This window comes from Salvelinus alpinus, chromosome 1, assembly GCF_045679555.1.
Source record: "Salvelinus alpinus chromosome 1, SLU_Salpinus.1, whole genome shotgun sequence".
NCBI lineage: Eukaryota > Metazoa > Chordata > Actinopteri > Salmoniformes > Salmonidae > Salvelinus > Salvelinus alpinus.
Genome location: NC_092086.1, coordinates 53,348,896 through 53,371,527, shown reverse-complemented (window position 1 = coordinate 53,371,527; position 22,632 = coordinate 53,348,896). Strand labels below are relative to the sequence as shown.

The following is a 22,632-nucleotide window of genomic DNA, read 5'->3' as shown; positions in this document are numbered from 1 at the left end:
AACCTCTTGCTTCACAGCATTCTGATCATCCTGCTATGCCACTATTTATGTGTCAGTGACTGATTGCTCATGTATTCATACACTTTGGACTTTGTATAATAAACCCAAGGAAAATGTCAGGAGTAATCAAATCAAATGTATTTATATAGCCCTTCTTACATCAGCTGATATCTCAAAGTGCTGTACAGAAACCCAGCCTAAAACCCCAAACAGCAAGCAATGCAGTGTAGAAGCACGGTGGCTAGGAAAAACTCCCTAGAAAGACCAAAACCTAGGAAGAAACCTAGAGAGGAACCAGGCTATGAGGGGTGGCCAGTCCTCTTCTGGCTGTGCTGGGTGGAGATAATAACAGAACATGGCCAAGATGTTCAATTGTTCATAAATGACCAACATGGTCAAATAATTATAATCACAGTAGTTGTCGAGGGTGCAACAAGTCAGCACCTCAGGAGTAAATGTCAGTTGGCTTTTCATAGCCGATCATTAAGAGTATCTCTACCACTCCTGCTGTCTCTAGAGAGTTGCAAACAGCAGGTCTGGGACAGGTAGCACGTCCGGTGAACAGGTCAGGGTTCCATAGCCGCAGGCAGAACAGTTGAAACTGGAGCAGCAGCACGTCCAGGTGGACTGGGGACAGCAAGAAGTCATCATGCCAGGTAGTCCTGAGGCATGGTCCTAGGGCTTAGGTCCTCTGAGAGAGAGAAAGAAAGAAAGAAAGAAAGAAAGAGAGAAAGAGAGAATTAGAGAGAGCATACTTAAATTCACACAGAACACCGGATAAGACAGGATAAGTACTCCAGATATAACAGACTGACCCTAGCCCCCCGACACATAAACTACTGCAGCATAAATACTGGAGGCTTAGACAGGAGGGGTCAGGAGACACTGTGGTCCCATCCGATGACACCCCCAGACAGGGCCAAACAGGCAGGATATAACCCCACCCACTTTGCCAAAGCACAGCCCCCACACCACTAGAGGGAGGCCGAGTATAGCCCACAAAGATCTCCGCCACAGCACAACCCAAGGGGGGGCGCCAACCCAGACAGGAAGATCACGTCATTGACTCAACCCACTCAAGTGATGCACCCCTCATAGGGACGGCATGGAAGAGCACCAGTAAGCCAGTGACTCAGCCCCTGTAATAGGGTTAGAGGCAGAGAATCCCAGTGGAGAGAGGGGAACCGGCCAGGCAGAGACAGCAAGGGCGGTTCGTTGCTCCAGAGCCTTTCCGTTCACCTTCACACTCCTGGGCCAGACTACACTCAATCATATTTTTTATTTTTTTATTTTTTTATTTCACCTTTATTTAACCAGGTAGGCAAATTGAGAACACGTTCTCATTTACAATTGCGACCTGGCCAAGATAAAGCAAAGCAGTTTGACACATACAACAACACATAGTTACACATGGAGTAAAACAAACATACAGTCAATAATACAGTGAAAAATAAGTCTATATACAATGTGAGCAAGTGAGGTGAGATAAGGGAGGTGAAGGCAAACAAAATATATATATAAATAAATAAAAATATAAAAAGGCCATGGTGGCGAAGTAAATACAATATAGCAAGTAAATAAATAATAATGACCTACTGAAGAGATGAGTCTTCAGTAAAGACTTAAAGGTTGAGACCGAGTCACATGGGTAGGCAGACCATTCCATAAAAATGTACTTCTATAGGAGAAAGCCCTGCCTCCAGCTGTTTGCTTAGAAACTCTAGGGACAATTAGGAGGCCTGCATCTTGTGACCGTAGCGTACGTGTAGGTATGTACGGCAGGACCAAATCGGAAAGATAGGTAGGATCAAGCCCATGTAATGCTTTGTAGGTTAGCAGTAAAACCTTGAAATCAGCCCTTGCCTTAACAGGAAGCCAGTGTAGGGAGGCTAGCACTGGAGTAATATGATCACATTTTTTGGTTCTAGTCAGGATTCTAGCAGCCGTATTTAGCACTAACTGAAGTTTATTTAGTGCTTTATCCGGGTAGCCGGAAAGTAGAGCATTGCAGTAGTCTAACCTAGAAGTAACAAAAGCATGGATACATTTTCTGCATCATTTTTGGACAGAAAGTTTATGATTTTTGCAATGTTACGTAGATGGAAAAAAGCTGTCCTTGAAACAGTCTTGATATGTTCGTCAAATGAGAGATCAGGGTCCAGAGTAACGCCGAGGTCCTTGACAGTTTTATTTGAGACGACTGACATACCCTTTGAAGTAATACGCCCCTAGTCAACTATACAGAAAACCCTTGAATTGCTAAGATAAGTGAATGAAATCAATGATGAGAGAACAGTAAGATTAACTGGTGAATAAAATAGCAGTGCAGATGACACTCTTTCTCCAAGTGCAGAGATATGTTATAAGTAATGAATGTGTACGAGCAGCAGAAAGATCACTGTAATCCAGAGGTTGTGAGTTCAAATCCCAGGTGAGGTCATATTGAAAAGTCAGTACTAAGTGATCATGTCAAATGCAATCATATTGTCATTGATTAAAGATTTGTACACCTTTTTTTTTATAACACATTCAACTCAACAGCGTATCACCTACCTTAAAACCCCGATAGCATTTCATTAGTTCCCTTACAAAAAAAACGGAAATTTCACTTGCGAAATAACTGTTTTCACATGTTGAGCTGAAATGTTCATGTGAAAACAAAAGAGACACGTGAGTTCAGCTGTTCACATGTGAAACTACATGTTCACATGTATTCAATGTACATTGAGAGTACAACACATTCCTAATATTGAGTTGCACCCCGTTTTGCCCTCAGAACAGCCTCAATTCGTCGGGGCATGGACTCTACAAGGTGTCGAAAGCGTTCCACAGGGATGCTGGCCCATGTTGACTCCAATGCTTCCTACAGTTGTGTCAAGTTGGCTGGATGTCCTTTGGTTGGTGGACCATTCTTGATACACACGGGAAACTGTTGAGCGTGAAAAACCGAGCAGCGTTGCAGTTCTTGACACACTCAATCCTGGCACCTACTACCATACCCTGTTCAAAGGCACTTAAATCTTTTGTCTTGCCAATTCACCCTCTGAAGGGCACACATACACAATCCATGTCTCAATTGTCCCCTTGGCTTAAAAATCCTTATTGAACCTGTCTCCTCCCCTTTATCTACACTGATACACGTGGATTTAACAAGTGACATCAATAAGGGATCATTGCTTTCAGCTGGATTCACCTGCTGTTCCTAATGTTTTATACACTCAGTGTAGAGTTCCCATGTTAAATGTTAACACCACCTTTTCACATGTGAGGAGAATAGCATGTTTTCACCGCACATGTGAATTGTAGACTCACATGTGGAATTAGCATTCACACATGAAAAACTTTCACAAGTGAAAATTGAATTTGCACTTTCACGTGACAAATGTTCACGTGAAAATCTAACTCTCGCATGTGGAATTGCATTTTGATGTGAAAAACGTTAAAATGTTGTCACGCGTAGTTTCATGGTATCACATTGAAATGTTGCATCCCCGTGTTGTCACATTTGTTTCAAATGAGATCATGTTTTCACATGTGCTCAAATGTTTTTACATGTTGCTTTTACACGTTGCCACGTTATCACATTAAATTCACATGAGATGACATGAGAATTTCATGGGGGTTTTCCGTAGAGAAGACACATCAGGGCTTGATTAGCTGTAATATCATGTCTTCTTTTCAGGCCTGGGTTCAAATAGTATTTGAAATCCTTTCAAATACTTTATCTGTGCTCGATTGTGCTTGCCTGGCTCAATAAACCAATAGATTATTCCAAAAAACCACCAACCTGGCCCATCAGGCACTCAATGCAGGCTCAAGCAAACGCTCAAAGAATTTGAAGGACTCTTTCTTCTGTTATGTCTTACAGTACAGTGAGAATGGAGAGCATGCAGAGCACGCCGGCATGGACATCATTAGCCTGTCTGCTGGTAGTGTTGCATTCCTTCCTAGTACCCCCTGCTACCTGTATGACATACCCCCAGCTGCCAGGCCTGGAGCTCCTTTTGCTAAAGTAGCGGGAGAGCACTCCCAGGTCAGATGTCAGATGAGTGGAACAATTACCTTGTGTTTGTTACATAAGTAGGCGCGTAAGCGCACATGTACGCACACAAAGCGCACACGCACGCATGCATGCAAGCACACACACACACACACACACACACACACACACACACACACACACACACACACACACACACACACACACACACACACACACACTGATCAGTAGTGATCCTCCTCTACTCTCTGGTATGTGTATCTCTACTCCTTCTCTCCAGTGGGCCAGTGGCATTTGTGATAATATTATCTGTGTAACTAGACAGCCTGATTGGTGGAAGTCAGTAAATGTCCTCCCTATTATCTCTGTCATCGCCTTGGTGACGACTGGCATTTATTCAACTTGACTGATGAGCTCTGAACATTTATGTCTGCCAGGGTCTAGATACTACAGTCAAAGCTGAAATATCTGTCTTTGTTGCTACAAATGTACAGATCTTCTTAACCCAGAGGAGCTCTCACTTGACACTTTTCCCATTTCTGGATTCCTTATAGAATCATTTTGTGCCACAGTAGTGTCTTTGCTATAATGCATTCTTGTTATGAATTAATATTGCGTGGAATTGCTTGATGTTTCTTTCTCCAATGTCCCATCCACATCCCAAGCGACTTATGAATGAGAATTATGAATAAGACGTATTGGAGAGAGAGAGGGAGAGAGAAAGAGAGAAAGGAATGATGAATTAAAGGAGAAGAGACTGATTGACTTGAGTTGTTTGGATGCTGTCCTTGTATGCCACAGCTCACTTACCCTTTACTTGACATGCTCATTTCCTCGTTCCTGGTCAGGCAAACCTGATTTAGAGTCACATGACACAACCCAACCCGGGTCCTGGGTGAGGGGAGGGGGGCGACAAAATTAAATTAGACCCCCCAAACTGGATGAGACAGCTCGGAGGGACGGATGGGAGGAGAAAGGTGCCCTTCAGTTCAGAACTCCTCACTGGTCCTCCCTGTCTTCCGTCTGTCATTGTCTGGCTGCCGTCTCTCTCCCTCCTCGCCCCTCCTCCCCAGTCTCTCCTCTGTTTACTCGTTCTACCTCTCTCCAGTCTGACTTCTCTGTGTCTGACCTGTCCCCGGCTCCTCCTCATCAGTACCCACCTCATTGCAGTGTGTACAGCATATCAACGAGAAAGAGAGTGAGATAGGGAAGAATCTACACATCCTGGCTTGGCTGCCTGCCGCTCTATTCCACAGGGGCAGTCATCTGTGTTACATCTATCTTTTATTGAAGCAAGGGAGGACAGCTCAAATTGTTTGGTTATTACACATTTTAATCCAAATACATATATTTGACTGTCTAAAGGAAACAAGACATTTTGAATTACTACTCTCTCCGCTACACAATGCCACATGTCTGTATGGTGAAATACCTCTGATCAGATTGCCAATTAGGTGGCAGTTATCAATGGATCAGTGGATACGCATTGTTAACATGGTATCATCAATGGTGTAGTGGATATACTCTAATTTTGCTAACATTTTCCCAAACGACCTGCCCGGCGAAGTAAAGTCGCCCTCTGAGAAACAGTGACATATACTCTGAATTACCTAAAATGATGAATCCCATATTGGTCTTTCACAGTCAGGACAAGCCAAGATGTACTGTGCAAGTAGTCTAATAGTAGGCCTACTATTAAAATAGATGAACGAGGATGTCAAATGAGTCAGAAATTCATGGGTTTCTGATTTTTCCCCATTTCTTTCAGGTTTTAGCTCTCAAAGTCACATTTTATAAATTGATTTAAAAAAATATATATAATAATTGGAAGTTCTAAGTCAACATCAATGCTTAAACCACATCAGGAGACCACTTGAGTTGTAGTTTCCCTTTAATTCAAGTGTGCAGGCACTTAGCACTGTTATTTCGATAGTAGTGTTTCTGTAGCGGACATGAGATGGAGCTTGCAAAACAAATGGCCACTGGATTGATGCAAATAATCATATCATTCTGCCAGGTAGGCATAGGCTGCTTTAGCATTTCATTGAGAAGGTTTTTGGGAAAGCCTTTCCATCTAACAGAAGACGGTTAGGTCTGTCATTAGCATCTCTATATGTTTCCTGTTCCTTAATTGTTTGAAACCTGGATGTTTTACTTCATATTATGAGGCATGTCTTACCTTGCTTCAAAGTAGCCAAGCCAAAATAAGACCGTAGAAATGTTGAGGGAAACGTTTTAGAAACCTCGTATGCGCTCTCCTGTTCTATAGGCCTATTTTTCAAATCAGCTTTCCTTCATTGTTTAGCAGCCAAAGGCATTATCCTAGTCATGTTAGCAACCCATAATAGGTGTTGCATCTTTCGATCTCTAACGCAGTGCGCTTAAAATGGAGAAATATAGTTCATCAACATTTGAACCGACACATTCTGATGTGTTAAATCAGCCTTGTTCATTGATACCGCGTATACCTCGAGTAAACTACTTGTGGGGATTAAGAAGGGAGTATACGCAATGCCCACTGAAAAAAAGTGTGTATACGGCGTATGCTTGCGTATACCTGCCACTACACCACAGGGTATCATCTGATCTCCTGCAGACATGCGTGTGGTGCCCTGTTGTCAGAGAGTTTAACATACTGTACTATAGATGGCTAATCTACTATAGATGGCTAATCTTGGGGTTGAAATGTAAACGCAGATTTGTTTTGTCTTGTTTGGATCCACAGACTACTTGTTGGCGCACCCAAAGAGAAGGCAGAGTCTGGCGTGAAGGCCAGTGAAACAGGAGATGTGTATACCTGCCCTGTAAACGTTGCCCAATCAGATTGCACCAGGATGAACCTGATTGGCTCAGGTAGGCATTGTGTTTTTGCTGTTGTTGCTCAGAGTTGCTAATTGTGCTTTAAAAATGTAAGGAAATATTATAGTAAATTTGGACTAAGAATAGATACTGATTGTTCCACAAAGGTACTATCCATCTAGAACACCACAGAGGAAATGTTAATATCAAATCAACTGCAATAAGGGATTTGAAGAGGAACATAAGTAATTTGTTCTGATTCCTAAAACAAATGCCTTTTTGTTGTGTTGTTATGAAACCCAAAGCACAGTGATGATGAGTGGTGTGATATACTGTGACCTTTCAGACCCTGACCTCATTGAGGGTGAGGACAGAGTGGAGGATATGTGGCTGGGGGTAACCGTGGCCAGCCAAAGACAGCCAGGGGGCAGAATTCTGGTGAGTAACTTATTGTCTGCAGGAACAGGAAACATATAGAGATGCTAATGATAGGCCTAACCGTCTTCTGTTAGATGCCTCCATCCGTAATGGGTCTGCGACCAAACGACCACCCCTCATCACTGTCAAACGCTCCCTAAAACACTTCTGCGAGCAGGCCTTTCTAATCGACCTGGCCGGGGTATCCTGGAATGACATTGACCTCATCCCGTCAGTAGATGATGCCTGGCTATTCTTTAAAAGTGCCTTCCTCACCATCTTAAATAAGCATGCTCCATTAAAAAAAATGTAGAACTAGGAATAGATATAGTCCTTAGTTCACTCCAGACCTGTCTGCCCTTGACCAGCACAAAAACATCCTGTGGCGTTCTGCATTAGCATCGAATAGCCCCCGTGATATGCAACTTTTCAGGGAAGTTAGGAACAAATATACACAGGCAGTTAGGAAAGCTAAGGCTAGCTTTTTCAAACAGAAATTTGCATCCTGTAGTACTAACTCAAAAAAGTTCTGGGACACTGTAAAGTCCATGGAGAATAAGAGCACCTCCTCCCAGCTGCCCACTGCTCTGAGGCTAGGAAACACTGTCACCACCGATAAATCCACTATAATTGAGAATTTCAATAAGCATTTCTCTACGGCTGGCCATGCTTTCCACCTGGCTACCCCTACCCCGGTCAACTGCCCGGCACCCTCCACAGCAACCCGCCAAAGCCCCCACCATTTCTTCTTCACCCAAATCCAGATAGCTGATGTTCTGAAAGAGCTGCAAAATCTGGACCCCTACAAATCAGCCGGGCTAGACAATCTGGACCCTCTCTTTCTAAAATTATCTGCCGAAATTGTTGCAACCCCTATTACTAGCCTGTTCAACCTCTCTTTCGTGTCGTCTGAAATTCCCAAAGATTGGAATGCTGCCGCGGTCATCCCCATCTTCAAAGGGGGTGACACTCTAGATCCAAACTGCTACAGACCTATATCTATCCTACCCTGTCTTTCTAAGGTCTTCGAAAGCCAAGTTAACAAACAGATTACAGACCATTTCGATTTCCACCATACCTTCTCCGCTATGCAATCTGGTTTCAGAGCTGGTCATGGGTGCACCTCAGCCACGCTCAAGGTCCTAAATGACATCATAACCGCCATCGATAAGAGATTACTGTGCAGCCGTATTCATCGACCTGGCCAAGGCTTTCGACTCTGTCAATCACCACATTCTTATTGGCAGACTCGACAGCCTTGGTTTCTCAAATGATTGCCTCGCCTGGTTTACCAACTACTTCTCTGGTAGAATTCAGTGTGTCAAATGGGAGGGCCTGTTGTCCGGACCTCTGGCAGTCTCTATGGGGGTGCCACAGGGTTCAATCCTTGGGCCGACTCTCTTCTCTGTATACATCAATGATGTTGCTCTTGCTGCTGGTGATTCTCTGATACACCTCTACGCAGACGACACCATTCTGTATACTGTATACCATTCTGTATGGCCCCTCTTTGGACACTGTGTTAACTAACCTCCAGACGAGCTTCAATGCCATACAACTCTCCTTCCGTGGCCTCCAACTGCTCTTAAATGCAAGTAAAACTAAATGCATGCTATTCAACCGATCACTGCCCGCACCTGCTCGCCCGTCCAGCATCACTACTCTGGACGGCTCTGACTTAGAATACGTGGACAACTAAACATATCTAGGTGTCTGGTTAGATTCTAAACTCTCCTTCCAGACTCACATTAAGCATCTCCAATCCAAAATTAAATCTAGAATCGGCTTCCTATATCGCAACAAAGCATCCTTCACTCATGCTGCCAAACATACCCTCGTAAAACTGACCATCCTACCGATCCTCGACTTCGGTGATGTCATCTATAAAATAGCCTCCAACACTCTACTCAACAAACTGGATGCAGTCTATCACAGTGCCATCCGTTTTGTCACCAAAGCCCCATACACTACCCACCATTGCGACCTGTACGCTCTCGTTGGTTGGCGCTCGCTTCATACTCGTCGTCAAACCCACTGGCTACAGGTTATCTACAAGTCTCTGCTAGGTAAAGCCCCGCCTTATCTCAGCTCACTGGTCACCATAGCAGCACCCACTCGTAGCACGCGCTCCAGCAGGTATATCTCACTGGCCAACCCCAACCAAAGCCAATTCCTCCTTTGGTCGTCTTTCCTTCCAGTTCTCTGCTGCCAATGACTGGAACGAACTGCAAAAATCTCTGAAGCTGGAAACACTTATCTCCCTCACTAGCTTTAAGCACCAGCTGCCAGAGCAGCTCACAGAGTACTGCACCTGTGCATAGCCTATCTATAATTTAGCCTTAACAACTACCGCTTCCCCTACTGTATTTATTTATTTTGCTCCTTTCCACCCCATTATTTATATTTCTACTTTGCACATTCTTCCATTGCAAATCTACCATTCCAGTGTTTTACTTGCTATATTGTATTTACCTCGCCACCATGGCCTTTTTTTTGCCTCTACCTTCCTTATCTCACCTCATTTGCTCACATTGTATATAGACTTATTTTTCTACTGTATTATTGACTGTATGTTTTGTTTATTCCATGTGTAACTCTGTGTTGTTGTATGTGTCGAATTGCTATGCTTTATCTCGGCCAGGTCGCAGTTGCAAATGAGAACTTGTTCTCAACTAGCCTACCTGGTTAAATAAAGGTGAAATAAAATAAATAAAAAATTGATTCAAGAGGCCATCAGTCAATCCTCTGGTGACCCTCCAGACCAGCAACTCTCCTTTCTGAGTTTACTGAACAGATTCGTGTAAATTACAGCAAAAATTGCATTCAATATTGATATGAATGATTATCTCTGGCAACTTACTGTATCATACTACTTGATTAAATGGCCAAGTATTGAATGACCAAGACAAAGAGGATCAAATCTGATTCTCTCTCTCCTTCTCTCTCTCTTTCTCTCTCTCTTTCTCTCTCTCTCAGACCTGTGGCCATCGCTTTGTGAAGTTACATGGCGTATTGAAGCTGCGTCAGATGATTGGGAAGTGTTATATCCGTGGTAACGACCTGAACTATAATGAAACAGACATGCACTGGCAGAACCCTGATCAGGTGTGCAGCCACACTAAAGACATCACAGGCGAAGTCATGTGCAACATGGGCATCTCTGCTGCCATCACTGACACAGAGGTCATCGTGGGCGCACCTGGCAGCTTTGAGTGGCAAGGTAGGCATAGATTTGTTTGAGACTGCAAAACATACATCCCACAGGGACAATATGGTCAGTAAAGTTAAGTACAGTCATGGCCAAAATTATTGTCACCCTTGATAAAGACGAGGGGAAAAAAACTGTATAAAATAAATAATACAATAAACATCTTTTATATTAATATAATTTTTCTGAGAAAAATATTTTGTTTAACAAGTAATCTTTTTTTTTCTCTCACAAAGATAGAGGTACAACATTATTGGCACCCGTGTTTTCAATACTCCGGCACCTTCCCCTTGCGAGGATAACAGCACTGAGCCTTTTTGTAAAATTCTTTATGAGATTGAAGAACACATTGGGAGGGATCTCAGGCCATTCCTCCATACAGAATCCTTCCAGATCATTACGTTTTTAGTTTTAGTTTAAGCATCAGCCAATTACATTTGTTGTCGCAGTTGCATGTGATCAAAGGCTACATGTTAAACCGATATCACACGAAACAATCTAGACGCAATGTATGTTGCTTGCAACAAAGTTGCATCTGGGTTGCTCGGTGTGTCACCCCCCCCCACATGTTTCTCTGTCCAGTTTCAACTGAAATAGTCCAACATGAACTGCACTATATAGCTTGCTAGCTTAGCTCGTTGCTAGCTTGGTTAGCTAGCTAGCTTGGTAAGACATGGTTTGCAAATATAGCTAAATTGTACAGCCAGCATTTTGTCTATATCGATGCTGTTACAATTTACCAAACGTTTGGATAACTTTTGTGTATCAGCAAAGTTGCTTGAGATGATGCCACTTGCAACTTGCATCTGCAACCAAAATTGATTTAGCTGTTCTCATCACATTTTTTTTATTTTTTATTTCATCTTTATTTTGACAGGGAGTCACGCTGAGACCAATGTCTCTTTCACAGATGAGCCCTGCATACACATCAGTACACTTTACACATCACTATACACATCAATATTCACATCAAAACACAAAAAGCAGAACACAATAATAGAAAACAAACCTCAGTCAGCCTTTTGAATTGCCCTAGAGCCACCAATTCATCCAATATCAGAGAGTTTTTGAGATCCTCCCTCAAGTAAGGAGCAAAGAAAAAGCAGATTTACCTAACTCAGTGGCGATCGAAGGGATCTCCAGAGTTAGCCATCCCTGAGACCGCGTCTAGTATCTCATTATTCTGTATGTTAACAATGAAGTCAGGTACGGCTGAAGTTTATGCAGGACGGCTTTATAAACAAAACCTGGTACATTTAGCCCTATGCTAATCTCACCAGGTGGCCGTGATTAGATCCGGTTCGAATTCAGCTATTACAGCTATTTGTCAAGGACATAATGCTCTTCAACTTTTTTTTCACAATGTATGATACACTTAAATGTTGTATAGTCCTTTATATTTTCTCCGTAAAAGCACCTGGATGTGTGTGAAACGGATAAGCAAAAATGTGGTATTTAGTTACTGTACACACTGAGTGTACTAAACATTAAGGGCACCTGCTTTTTCCATGACATAGACTGACCAGGTGAATCCAGGTGAAAGCTGTGATCCCTTATTGATGTCACTTGTTAAATCCACTTCAATCAGTGTCGATGGAGGGGAGGAGACAGGTTAAAGAAGGATTTTTTGTCTTGAGACAATTGAGACATGGACTGTGTACTGTATGTGTGCCATTCAGAGGGTGAATGGGCAAGACTAAAGATTTAGATGCCTTTGAATGGGGTATGGTAGTATGTGCCAGTTACACCGGTTTGCGTCAACAACTACAAGGCTGCTGGGTTTTTCACGCTTAACAGTTTCCCGTGTGTGTCACGAATGGTCCACCACTCAAAGGACATCCAACCAACTAAACACAACTAACTGTAGGAAGCATTGGAGTCAACTTGGGCTAGCATCCCTGTGGAATGCTTTCGACACCTTGTCGAGTCCATGCCCCAACAAATTGAGGCTTATGAATTGGTAACATTAGTAAGTCGCCTAGTCATGAATGCGATGATCATGCATTATTGGTACTCTACACTTGAGACAGACAAAGTGAAGGGGAACAAAAGTAAACTTTGAATTTACAGCTTTAAATATATCCCTCTGGTGGCCAGGTTGACATAGTTTAAGAAATGCCATTGGTGTGTGGAGAAACAGTTTAAGATCTTTGATAGGCTGATGCGAAATTTGTTAGAGGAAATAATCCTGGCCACCTGGTGAGGGTTAACATAGGGCTAAATGTACAAGGTTATGCGATGGGAATAGCTAACATGTAGCCTGTGATCAGGTGCAACTAGGTCGATGATTTTAATTGGCTGATGCTTAAACTTTTTCTCATGTTCAAGTATGGCCCCCTGGAGTTTGCTAAATGGCATTGGCACTTGGATTGGAACCGGTACTATGGTCAGGTGACATGAAAATAGAGCTCTTTGGCCACGCACACGGGGGGGGGGGGGGGGGGGGGGGTTCGTCGAATTGCAGAACAGAACCCCATACCTACTGTAAAATATGCTGATGGATCTTTGATGTTATGAAGCTATTTTGCTTCTACTGGTCCTGGGGCCCTTGTTAAGGTCAACAGCATCATGAACTTTACCCAGTACCACAAAATTGTAATCCAAAAACCTGGTTGCCTCTGCCAGGAGGCAGAGGATCCTCTGCCAGGATCCGCAAGTGGATCTTCCTGTATTGTTTTTTATACTTTATCAAGGGTGCCAATAATTATGGTCATGACTGTATGTTAGCCTGGTCTGTGTGTGCGGTATAGTCCACACATATGGTCCTTGTCATGCTAATCGTGTCAGTTTTTGTGGTTGTTTCATATTTTGTTCTAAAATGTTGTTCTGCTTCTATTTCAGGCAATGTTCATGTCTCCTGGATGAATCCAAATGTCATCTATGACACCAAGAGAAGCAGCTTCCCCAACTTTGGTAATCGACGGCACATTTACATAGGTACGCTTTTTTTCTTGCTTTACCCAGGACACTTCTATATACAGATTTGAATTGAACGGGTTTTTAAAGTAAACAGTGAACATGATGTGTGCGTTTTCTGTTGTCAGTTAACCTATGTTGTTAGTACGTCAGTATGTAGTAGTTAGAACAGAGTGGCTGCATGGCCAGATTTTCCCGATAGCTAAACAGCCGTACCTTCTGCGCATGTGCAAGATTCTCTACTTTATGAACAATTTCTTAAGATTAAGATCAGATCACGTAAGTTAGACATAGTATTTTTTAAAGTTAGTAATAGCATGTTGTTTGTTGTTTTTTTCCAGGCTACTCGGTGGCAGAGGGCCGAGGCCTCCTCAGCCAGAGCCAGGACACAGTGGTGACAGGGGCTCCTAAGGATAACAAGGATGACGCCAAAGGCTCGGTCATTCTGACTGTGAAGAAGAAGTCGACGTCAGGGGACGGGGACCAGCTGAAACCCTACCTCACCCTGAGAGGCGAGCAGATGGGCTCATACTTTGGGAACTCCCTAGCCGTGGCAGACCTCAACAATGATGGGTACAGTATGAATTATAACTTAGTCTTACTTACTCCTCTTAATCCCCATGGGACATAAGTAACTTGTTTTAAATCATTGGTCTAGCTTATTTTGGAATGAATTTAACTGCAATATAAATTTTTCCTGAATTGATTTAATTGAAATACTATTGACTGAACCCTGTCAATGAAACAACACTCTTTGTTTGCACATTTTCGTAGTTGGATGGATCTGATCGTCGGAGCCCCGTTCTATTTTGATCGGAAGAAGGAGCTTGGTGGAGCGGTGTACATCTATATGAACGAGAACGGCTCCTTCCGGCAGAACTCCAGCATCATACTCCGAGGCCCTAGAGACTCTGCGTTTGGAATGGCTGTGGCTGCCATTGGAGATGTCAACCAAGATGGCTTTCAAGGTAAAACATTTAAATAAACCAACATTTTCTCACACTTATAAAGAACCAAGGATAGAAAGTAGTTAAAGGCCCAGTGCAGTCAAAAATGGGATTTGTATATACTTCCACTCTGAGGTTGGAATAAAATTGTGAAATTGTGAAAATTATGATAATGCACTTTTATTGTAAGAGCTGTTTAGAAAAACTGACTGAAATTTCAGCCTGTTTTGGTGGAATGGAGTTATGAACTGCCTGGTGACATCAACCAGCTGTAAATGTCCTAATAGACCATTATACCACAGCGTTGTTGAATACTTGTTTCTGATTGGTTAGAAGGGCATTCTAGAATGGACATTAAAACCAGATAGCGGGACAGTTGGAAAAGATATCTGGAAAGTTGAAAATATATCGGACACCTTGCAATAATGACGCAATATACGCCTACACATGCAGACCTTACTTGCTACAAAGTTACAGAAAGCTAAACCAACAATCACACAAACCGAAATTGGATAGTTTGTAAATGCAGGCCCAACGAGGAAGAACTTAGTTAGCTAGCTAGCATTGTTTTGCTTTTTCAGAGACATATTGATGAACATGAATTTCTCCGGTCCCTATGTTTTAGTCACAAAGCAAGTGGCGCCGTGCTGTCAAATCCTTCCACGTTTCTAGTTTGACAAACTGTTTTCAGCAACGGTATTTTTCAATTCAGTTGTCATATTGGCAGATTTGCTAGCAACTAACTATTTCGCTAGCTTCTAGCCTAGTGTTTGATAAGCAATGCGATCTCCTCGTAATGAACTGGCTAAATCGGGCATCATCAGCTCAACGTTATGGATGTATCCAAATGAATGTCAATAGAAAACAGCTTAATAAACAAATGCAAATGCAGCTATTTTGCTGTTATTCTGGCTACGGAGGTTGTGACTGTGTTAGCCATCGCTAGTTGGCTATAGTAACTAGCAAGCAATGTACTATGACGTTGCCAGCGAGCATGGCTACTACGGAACATATAGAACAAACAACTGGGTCGCGGGCCATAAATATCAAACAAACCAAAATATGAGAAATTATGAATTCTCTTATAAAAATGGAAATATCAATGGATTTTTTTCTTTTTTCTACCGGTAAATGTGTGCTTTAGTATTGTTTTCTTTGGCAACTGTGTTGTAAGCAGGATAAAACACCTCCGTTCTGTACATTAACTTGGAAAAATGAACTTCGCTGCGTCACTCACATTTCCAAGGTAAAGTACAGAACTTCGGCGTTTATCCCTTACATAAGAAAGAGAGTTACAAACCTCACTACCAATAACAGCTAGTTTTCAGTTCCCCCCTCCCCACTCAGGCCACACCTAGACAGTCCTAGCAAAATGAAAAACAATCACAGTAAGGTACTTAACTGTTACCCAGAAATAATTTGATATTGAGATAAAAACGGCTGCATTGGACCTTTAATCTCTCAGAAGATAGAGTACAGTATTTAAGAATAAGCCACATATATCCTTTTACAGCATTTCTGTCCTGAACACTATACAGTAGATCACCATAATGTCTATGACACTGGTATTATAAATCTATCATGTGCCTTTCTGACATGAATCAAAGCTTTTTGAATGGGATTTTGACAACATTTCACTCTCACTAAGTATTGGCTCAGTGCTGAGTGCTGACATTAAATTGAATGGATAGAACATTCCTGACACTCAGTGATGGAACAAGGCTTTTGAAGACCTTTGTTGGAGACACAAGAGCCTATAATCTCTTTCTCTCTCCCCCTCCCTCTCTTCACAGATTTTGCGGTGGGCGCTCCGTTCCATGGAACAGGCAGGGTGTTCATCTGGACAGGCAGTGCTGAGGGCATCTCTCAGGAGCCCAGTCAGGTATGGAAACACACCCTTAGGCACAGGATCTAGGATCCTCCCTGACTCCTAACCTTAGCCGTAAGGGTATTACATGTAAAAACTGACCTCAGATCAGCATCTACGGGTAAATTCATCCTATGGGGCTCATGGGGAGGAGAGCTGCAGAGCTGAACAGATGAGGAGCAATTTCTGTTGCAACATCTGGTTGTTGTATTGACCTCCCTCTCCTCAGGTGATTGAGGGGGAGGATATAGCTGGAGGTGGGTTCAAGACGTTTGGCTACTCCATCAACGGAGGGCTGGATGTGGATGAGAACCGCTACCCCGACATGGTGGTCGGCTCACTGGACGACCGCGTAGCCTTACTGAGGTAGCTAATCCCAACAAGGATCTGTTGTTGCATTTAGATGTATATTGTGTTTTCGGCCTTCTCAGTTCTCATCCTTCGACCAGACATATTGTTTAATGCACAGCAGATCTATTGTATCAACCATAAATCCCTAATGTATGGTATATGTTCATGTTGTTATCTATTTGATCAGGGCCCGCCCAGTCATTCACCTCATTAAAACTCTTGAAGTGACGCCAGAGATTGTGGACCCGAAAGACTGTGACAACTGGTAAGATTTTGTTTGGTATAATGGTATTTGGACATAATGATCTCTCTTCAATGCTTGAGGATACTCAATGTTTCAGCAATAGTGATTAAACACATGTAAGGACCCTGAATAGGGAATCCCTGACCATTTGAGTATGTTTTTCTGTGTTTGCAGTATGGAGGTGGAGGTCTGTTTCAACTACACACTGAGCACTGGGGACAAGAACTTCAGGAAGAACGTCAGTGAGTGTGGTTCTGTTACAACATTGTTACTAGATGACCACTGCTTTCACACTAAAACTGCTATTTTAGCGTAGAACAGTCATTCAAGTGATCTTATGACAAGATTGCCAACATGTATGAATGTCATTTCCGGAGCTAATGGAATTCAATTTAGTCAATTTAATTAAATTTGGTTCAATTGATTTAAATTCAATACAGTTTATTTATCCCCAAGGTACAATTGTAAGCCGAGGATGCATCGCGTTAACATGAGTCGTAAAGGGCCATTGTGACTGTTGGTTTCATTTGTGCCTAGCTATTAACTAATTGGTGAAAGTGATTGATTGGCAAGACAGTCCAGCCAATTAGCGCAGGTTGTTCATCAAAAGGGAGGAGGGTGTAAATTAGCAAGACATTGTTGGAGTTCGCCTTGCATTTTCCCGTACCCCATGTGGGCGGAGTTGGCTCATTTTAGACCATTCTCCACCCACCCGGGCCACGCAAAACAAACTCCACCATTGTTACCCTTGAACATATGAGCTTGTCAAGAAACACACACATAACATCTCAAAAAATATGTTTTTTATAACATCACTGGCTTTGTCCCCTTTCCTTTGTAACCAAAATCATAAATCAAATGACAGATAACTAATATTATTATCTAAATAGATCTTATGTCTGGCACACAGTATGTACGCAAACACAACTGTTGGTTTCATGTGATTTCAAATGTACACAAAGCCTACTTGCTCTTATTGTTTTTATTCATTGAAGCCACATTTTTATTCAAACAATGGGGATAAAAGCTGCTGAATGAATGAATAAATAAGTGTTATGAAATTCCCTGTAGTATGTATTCTAGCATTTTGTCCCGTGTCCTCTCAGCTGTGAAGTACACTGTGGAAGCCGACCTAACACGGCACAACCACCGGGTCCGTTTCCAAGACAATGGCCTGGACAGCTACACTGGTTTCTTGTCAATGCCATCTGCCAAATGCAAAACGCTGAGGCTCGGACTAGTGGTAAGGAACTGTCACCGACATAACCTATTGTGACCATGGACTGGGTTTGGTTTTGAATTCATCTCCTCCTCCAGGGCCAAAGCCCCATATCATTACTGATGATCTGCTTGTTGAGATTTGTTGGATAAATGCTTGAAAATAGCAAAGGGAGTTACCCTAACCATGTCTCGCTGTCTGTCCTGTAGAGTCCCATCCGAGACAAGGTGGAGCCCGTAGTCTTCTCCCTGAACGTATCCCTCCATGAGGGGCATCCCAAAGCCCGGCAGTCCCTGCAGAACCTGGATGCCTTCCCTGTGCTCAGTGAGGGAAAGGCCAGCCATGTCAAAAAGGAGGTTAGACCTAATGTTTACTGAATTAATGTTTGATACCATGTTTGGTCCCGTGTGGCTCAGTTGGTAGAGCATGGCGCTTGCAACGCCAGGGTTGTGGGTTCATTCCCCACGGGGGGACCAGGATGAATATGTATGAACTTTCCAATTTGTAAGTCGCTCTGGATAAGAGCGTCTGCTAAATGATGTCAATGTCAATACCAAGGTGCGACTACTCATAATACTGTTTTGAAAGTTCCCGTTTACACAGAATCTCCACTATACTATTTGTGTTTGTGCCTCTTCAGTTACTGCCCACGCTTTGTACACTGTTGATGAAAATAATATTAGCTCCATAGAGAATAAGTATACTTGCTTTCAACTTCTTTCTCTCCCTCCCCTCTTTCTCTATCCCACTCCTTCCCTCACTCCCGCAGATTCACTTCCAGAAATCCTGTGGCCCGGACAATACGTGCCAGAGTAACCTGCACATGAAGGCAGAGTTTGCCAATGAAGAGCAGACACCTTTTCCCAGGTACAGTCATCAGAGGTCAGGGATCAAAGATCATGACTAGAGGTATAGGAGGGATAGTTCAAAGTGTCATCAGCTATATGATTGGTGGCTTGAGAGGAACGTAAACCATAGAGGTTGACTTTGAATACTGTAAGTCGTTTTTAGAGTGACCAAGACATCAAATCAAAGAGAAAATGTAATCTTTGTTAACTCTGTTTGTTGTGAATGTCCCTGTACAGCCATGATGGTCACCAGATCCTCCAGTACAGCGCCAGTGTCAAGAAGGTCATGTTGGTCGTGGACGTGACCAACTTCCAGTCGCCAGGGAAACCGGCAGAGGACGCTCACAATGCCATGCTCAACGTCACCATTCCCCCGTCACTGATCTACTCTGCCTTTCGCTCAAAGGTAAGCCTGCTATGCTGTGCTACTCTGGTGTCGCTCTTTGGCGTAATAGGGTGAAATTGCCCCTAGGTGCTGATCTTGGGTCATTTTAGCATATTCTCTACTATTGGTTAAGGTTAGGATTGAGGGTGGGGAAGCTGATCCTAGACCTGTGCCTAGGGGAAACTTCACCGCGGAGCCTCTATTATGGTGCGTAACAGAGTTAATTAGCTAGAAGGCTAACAGTTCTATCACACCCATTGTTTTGCACGCAACGATGCTAATGCTAAGCTATGGGTAAGTAAACAACCACATGTTTTTGGTTCTCTGATTGGTGATTTATAGATACGATTACTTGCTAGTTGTCCCAAAAATGACTACTTCCTCTCTCCTCACGAAATGGTTGCCTATGTTCCACAGAACAACAACCCAGCCATCAAGTGTTCAGCAGAGGATATGGTTGTACTGTGTGAGCTGGGGAACCCATTCACCAGCAACCAGGTGGTAGGTTCTAGTTTAAACTAGTACTCTCCACTACTTCGTCTGGACCACAGCGGATACAATACAAGTGGGATGGGAACATGGTACCATATATAGGGTTTTAAATGTGGATTTCTACCACGTTCTGTTTTCCAGGATCAGGTCCTGATCATCTTTCAGACGTCTGAGATCAGCCTGGACACCAGAGAGATTCGCTCTACGCTGCAGCTTTCCACGTAAATGTCCCTCTCTTCTATGTACACTTCCTACTGTCATTACCTACATACACCATCCCTCATCACGGCATTGCTTCTGGACTGACCCGACTACAATCATCTGTGACATGTAATTGCTTCTCAACCTTTGTCCTCTCTCAGGTTGAGTGAACAGAGCAATGTACAACCGCTGCCTCTTGTCATGGTGGTGGAGTATACACTGGAGGCGTCTTTTGCACTGTAAGTGAATGGTTTTGAGTCATTTTAAGGGCATGTTTTGATTATAGGCATTAGGTAGCACCATACTGTATATCACAGGGATCTGATTCAGTGTTACTGCCTCTATTCTAGTGCCCAGTACACAGATCACACTTACTTCAGTGGGGAGATCATGGGAGAATCGGGCATGAAGACTGCCGGCGATGTCGGAAGTCCTGTGGAGTTCACATTTAAGGTTTTATCTTTTTTTTTTTTTACCTCAAAAACAATCCTTGCTAGCATCTCTGAGGATCCTAAATTTACCTATGATGCCTCTTCTCATAGGTGAATGTTCTTGGGAAGCCGCTGGGTAACCTTGGAAACCTGGAGGTGGAGTTTGATTGGCCCTGGGAGGTAGCCAATGGCAAGTGGCTGCTGTACCTGACGGAGATCCAGACCAAAGGGACGTCAGACTCTCACTGTGTGCCTCCTGGAGCCATCGTCAACCCACTCAAACTCATGGTAAACCTGTTGGGGTATTATCAGGGCTATTTCAGTGGTGTTTCGTTCATTCAGAATCCCAATAGCTGGTATATTAACGTTAATGTGTTCCCAATTTTATGGTTTCAGATGGACTTCAGGTCCACAGTTGATAATGTTGTTGTCAATATAACACCTAAAAAACAGCTACTTTTAAGTTCCAATATTATAACACTTAGTTATGAGGTCTGTGCCTTTTTGATTGTTTTCCTTTTCCTCATAGTTACCAGAGAGCAAAGCCAGAAGGAGAAGGAAGCGAGAGGAGGGCTCCACAGAGGAGGTGCACCCCAGAGAACCCCAGGCCTCCCTCAATCTGAAGGGAACTCGCAAAAAGTCCTTTAAACTGGTGAGGGCCGTCCCCACCATCTTATACATAAGCCTAGAACCTGAAGCATTGCATTTTCTCCCTGAGCCAATGCCTAGGCTTTGGCTTAGTGGGCTAATGCTCTCCTCTGGTGAGCAGGAGACCTGGGTTTGAACCCCGTCGGTCACATTATGCACTCAACTGAAATGTGTATGCCCAAATGGTGTACTGGTGCTAACTCCCTTTCAACTGCTGTTGTCTGTAGGACTGTGTCACGGGCACTGCTCACTGTGTGAAATTCATCTGCCCTCTCCGCAACATGAACAACACTGCGACAATCATTGTCAGGGCCAGAGTGTGGAACAGCACCATGCTGGAGGTAAAGTCACCAAAGCACAGTGGTCTAGTCTTAATGTGAACTTTCTCCCCCAGCTTCATTAGAGTGACTGGAATGGGTGTACCAATAACGTCCTGTTTATGTGTTGTGTTTCCATAGGACTACAGGGAAGCGTGGCGGGTGACAGTGAATGGTAAGGCCACACTGAAACTGGTCACAGACAAACCCACCATCAGGATGAACACTGAGAGCACAGAGGTAATGACGCCATACTAGTCATACTGTAACAAAAGCTAGGCTACATCCATACTAATTTAAAGGTAATTTCCATGATGATTACTGTATGATGATGATGTTGATGATGATACATGATAGCGGAGGAATATACAGAATAATAATTGAGGATACACTTTTACATATAGCCTAAATGCAGACATAGTTAATGTCCTCTGTTTGATATCCCCTGTGTAGTTCACCCTGAATATAGACCCAGAGCTGGGGGAGGAGTCTACGTACCAGGTTCCCCTGTGGATCATCATCGTGTCTGCTGTCGCTGGCGTCCTCCTTCTGGCCTTCATCATCCTCCTTATGTGGAAGGTAACGATCCAGTATATTAGTTATTGCAATGGTCTGCCAGTTAGGTCCAATTGAACAAATATCCTGCACTGACATTAGCAGCAAGAGGAGAATGGAGATTCAATTTCACCTCCAACAACAAATCCACACAAACTGTTAGATGGTACAGGTACCGCGAGACTTCTACTGTCCACTGGTTCGAAAGGTCCACCTTTTTGGATCCACAATGGATCCTGTTTGACTTGTTATTCTGACCGCCTTCCCCTCCTCAGTGTGGCTTCTTCAGGAGGGCCAGCACCAGGGAGATGTACGAGGCCAAGGCCCAGAAAGCTGAGATGAAGACCCAGCCGTCGGAGGTGGAGAGGCTGACTGAGGAGTAGTGAGGCTGGGGGAGGGAGGTCCCCCTGTGGGCCTCTGGAACAATGCACAGGGTTTCCTCGGTAAAATAATAGTCCTTCCGTCTGTGACTCCTTGCAGCTTCCAACGGCTTTTTGCAGCTTGCAGTGGCTTTCCTTAACTTCAGTCTTCCTCTCTTGGTGTCAAATTATAAATGATCTAATGGTTTCTCTTAATCAAGAGTATCTATCCACAGGGGAAACAGCATTTCAGAGGCTGCGACTTGTCTGATTGACTTTTATATGTTTATTTAACTCTTTTTCCAACCCTTTCCCCATTGCTAACTATTTAGTCTCTTCTCCTACCTAAACAGCTTTGCAGAGCTTGAGTCTATTGGTTGTGTGGTGATTTGATCATATATTTCACATATCTCATGATACCCGTGTTT

At 43.3% G+C, this 22,632-nt stretch overlaps 1 protein-coding gene across 4 annotated transcripts in view; it reads left to right on the top strand.

Moving 5' to 3' along the window:
* The window catches only part of LOC139580261 (integrin alpha-3-like), a 45,113-nt gene that overhangs the window by 19,755 nt on the left and 2,726 nt on the right, over positions 1-22,632 (top strand). For 3 of the 4 annotated variants that reach the window (XM_071408814.1, XM_071408824.1, XM_071408831.1), the window contains exons 2-24: positions 6,726-6,853; positions 7,146-7,237; positions 10,193-10,436; positions 13,266-13,361; positions 13,682-13,913; positions 14,115-14,308; positions 16,081-16,169; positions 16,384-16,520; positions 16,693-16,770; positions 16,924-16,991; positions 17,856-17,992; positions 18,178-18,324; positions 18,738-18,835; positions 19,054-19,222; positions 19,619-19,702; positions 19,835-19,914; positions 20,056-20,133; positions 20,245-20,347; positions 20,437-20,613; positions 20,855-20,977; positions 21,201-21,314; positions 21,432-21,530; positions 21,744-21,869. In XM_071408814.1, the coding sequence (XP_071264915.1) occupies positions 6,726-6,853; positions 7,146-7,237; positions 10,193-10,436; positions 13,266-13,361; positions 13,682-13,913; positions 14,115-14,308; positions 16,081-16,169; positions 16,384-16,520; positions 16,693-16,770; positions 16,924-16,991; positions 17,856-17,992; positions 18,178-18,324; positions 18,738-18,835; positions 19,054-19,222; positions 19,619-19,702; positions 19,835-19,914; positions 20,056-20,133; positions 20,245-20,347; positions 20,437-20,613; positions 20,855-20,977; positions 21,201-21,314; positions 21,432-21,530; positions 21,744-21,869 (2,893 nt within the window). Of the gene's footprint in view, positions 1-6,725; positions 6,854-7,145; positions 7,238-10,192; positions 10,437-13,265; positions 13,362-13,681; positions 13,914-14,114; positions 14,309-16,080; positions 16,170-16,383; positions 16,521-16,692; positions 16,771-16,923; positions 16,992-17,855; positions 17,993-18,177; positions 18,325-18,737; positions 18,836-19,053; positions 19,223-19,618; positions 19,703-19,834; positions 19,915-20,055; positions 20,134-20,244; positions 20,348-20,436; positions 20,614-20,854; positions 20,978-21,200; positions 21,315-21,431; positions 21,531-21,743; positions 21,870-22,120; positions 22,289-22,632 lie in introns of all 4 variants that reach the window. The other variant, XM_071408820.1, reaches the window with a different exon arrangement.